Source organism: Echinops telfairi, unplaced genomic scaffold, assembly GCF_000313985.2.
Source record: "Echinops telfairi isolate 266 unplaced genomic scaffold, ASM31398v2 ScPeMD7_3533;HRSCAF=4204_1, whole genome shotgun sequence".
Classification (NCBI taxonomy): Eukaryota; Metazoa; Chordata; class Mammalia; order Afrosoricida; family Tenrecidae; genus Echinops; species Echinops telfairi.
Window position 1 is genome coordinate 8508851 of NW_022107432.1, and position 2876 is coordinate 8511726.

Below are 2876 nucleotides of genomic sequence, written 5' to 3' on the forward strand. Positions count from 1 at the left end.
GAGAATGATGAGAGCAATGAATGTACAAATGCGCTTTACACAATTGATGTATGTATGGAATGTGATGAGTTGTATGAGCCCCTAATAAAATGATTAGAAAAAAAAAATTAGGGCTTAGCTGGAAAAAAAAGAAATAAGCAAAATTGAAAAAGAAAAGAATGAAAGAAACAACAAAACCAGAAGCTGGTTCTTTGAAAAGACCATTAAAATTGATGTACCTTCAACTAGATTGACAGAGAAAACAAAACAAAAAAGAGATGTAAATCACTCAAATAAGCAATAAAAAGGGAGACATTACAACTGACCCAACAGAAGTAGAGACTTGTGACAGACTACTGTATATAATGAGCAACTATACAGCAACAAACTGAGTAACCCAGATGAATGGGCAAATCCTTATACATCACCTACCCCAGATCTACCTTACCAATCCAGCTAGACCTGAGCATGTACACTGGTACAGATAAAAGCTTTTGATATACGGAATCCATGACAGATAAACCCCTCAAGGACAATAATGGGAGTAGTGATACCATGAGAATAGGGTTAGATGGGGGAAGAAATGGGGAACCAATAACAGTGATCAATGTATAACACACACACCTCTGAGGGGGACAAAGGGGGCTTAAGTGGAGAGGAAATGTTTTGAGAATGATGAGGGCAATGAATGTACAAATGTGCTTTACACAATTGGTGTATGTATGGATTGTGATAAGAATTGTATGAGCCAGTAATAAAATGATTTTTTTTAAATGTAGTTCATTTGGAGTTTTAGAAAGTCAAGAAAAACATAGCATGCAAGATCCTAAATTAACTCTTCTTTGTACAGTCCCCACCACTGCCAGGTAGTAAGTAACATTCTAACTTCCATGTTTAGTAGCAGATTAAATCTGGAGAAACAGGTTGAAATGTGGGGAAATGGTTCAGCTCTATTGGATAGAAAATAATAGTTTACATCTACAAAGGCCCTAATTAACAAAAAAGGGGGAAAAAAGGATTAAATTCCTGTTGGTAACCTGGTTTTTGTAGCCAGAGGTCATTAATTGCTCATCTGCTCTGAGATGTTTTTTAATACCCAGGATTAAAGCTCACTTAATTAATTTTGTTTTTCTTTATGAGGCCATAATTCCATAAACTGAAATCTGAATGTTATATGCTATCATGAATTCTACTAAATTGATCATCTACTTTCAGTACAAGATGAACTGGAACTCACATTTTTTTAATGAATGGTTTCTCTTTATGATGCATAGAAAATAAAATGATCCTGTCATTTATTAAAACACCAATTAACATAGCCACATACCCGGAATGCTCTATTCTTCTCTTCTTTCTGCTGTTTCTCGACTTCGACATGGTGAGCTAGACGAGCCAGAGTTAAGGCAACTTTATCCTGCTGATATTCAATACAATCTTTACGCTTAACATTCGCCTATAATTGAAGGAACAAATAAAATTAAATTAGGATAACATATATCCATTTACCAAATATCTGTACTAAAATCCAAAAACAATAACAAAATTTTACTTATATCACTGTTAATTTTCTGAGATCCTTTTTGTGTATTTCATATTTTAGGTGGTATTTTGTAGCTTAGCCAATTTTCCAACATCTCTGGTTTCTGAAATGTTAGATACACCTAGTTGCTCTAATATTTTTCACCTTTATTCATTTAATAATCATCTGAATATTGAACATGATTTTGGTGGCTTTGCTCTGAGCCAGTAAGCCTTAAATCTACCCTCCAATAGGTCAATTAGTATAAACACCTTGGCTCTGGTTTTTCACCAATGCCAGGGCAGTGTGTAGAAGATATTGCTGAAAAAAATATTTAAAAAAGAGAAGATATTGCTGATTAAAAAGAACAGAGCCTGTCTGTTCTTTTCTATTAGAAATGGTGAGTTGCTAACTAAAATATCACTCCTTAGGCAAATCAGTCATCTGCATATATACGTATATATACCAGATTTTATCTAAAGTGGAAACAGGTACACCAGCCATGTCAAATAGCAGGTGTGATGTTTTAAAGCAGACAGAAATTTTTCCAGATGTGAGTGCAGTAAATAATGTTCATAGAACCATTTAGGTAGAAATAGTCTCAGTTCACTTTCAGGTCACTTGGTCAGCTTGTGACAACTATACCAGGTAATATTCTAACTTTAAAATTATTCAGTTATTGCTTAGGGTCATGGCAGAGGAAGATGGGGTGGAAACAGGAAAAAAAACCAGTATGAGAAGAAAATTGTTCTGAAATTAATTGTGGTGATGACTATAAGAATCTTCTTTATGTGATTGAACAAACAAATTGTATTATATAAAGTATATGCCAACAAAACTATGTTAAAATATTAGGTTTGTTATTTTGTTATAAGTTCATAGCATAATGTAGATTAGTAGAAAGTGAAAAAACTATGTATTTGAGCTGTGATCCTTTAATGGAGAACAATCTATCTAAAGAAATTATATGTACTTCTTGGGAAGAGAAAAAGGTAGTATATTTCAAAAGCAAGTGGAACCTTAAGAGGAAAATTTAGAGTAAATCACAAAAAAGACTTTTAAACTTAAATAAGTTAATGAGATTTTAAAGGTGGAATTAGAATATACTTGCTTTTATGACAAGTAGAGATCACAAATTTTAGGTTTTAAACAAGCAAAAAACAATCCTTGGATGATCAGGTAAAACAAGACCATACAAGTACAGTGGGAAGAGAACATGGTATAAATTAGGGCTTAGCCGATGAAAAATACAACTTTCCTCTAGTTCCTAAATGTTTCCTCCCCGCTCCCACTATCATGACATGAATTCTACCTTGCAAGTCTGGCTAGACCAGAGGATGTACACTGGTACAGATAGGAACTGAAAATACAGGGAATC

General features: G+C 33.7%; 1 protein-coding gene across 2 annotated transcripts in view; it reads right to left on the minus strand.

Annotated features, from left to right (window-relative positions):
• ZNF451 (zinc finger protein 451) overlaps window positions 1–2876 on the minus strand; it is a 97119-nt gene that overhangs the window by 67817 nt on the left and 26426 nt on the right. For both annotated transcript variants that reach the window (XM_045294921.1, XM_004696334.2), the window contains one exon: window positions 1307–1432. In XM_045294921.1, coding sequence (XP_045150856.1) covers window positions 1307–1432 — 126 coding nt within the window. The remainder of the gene's footprint in view (window positions 1–1306; window positions 1433–2876) is intronic.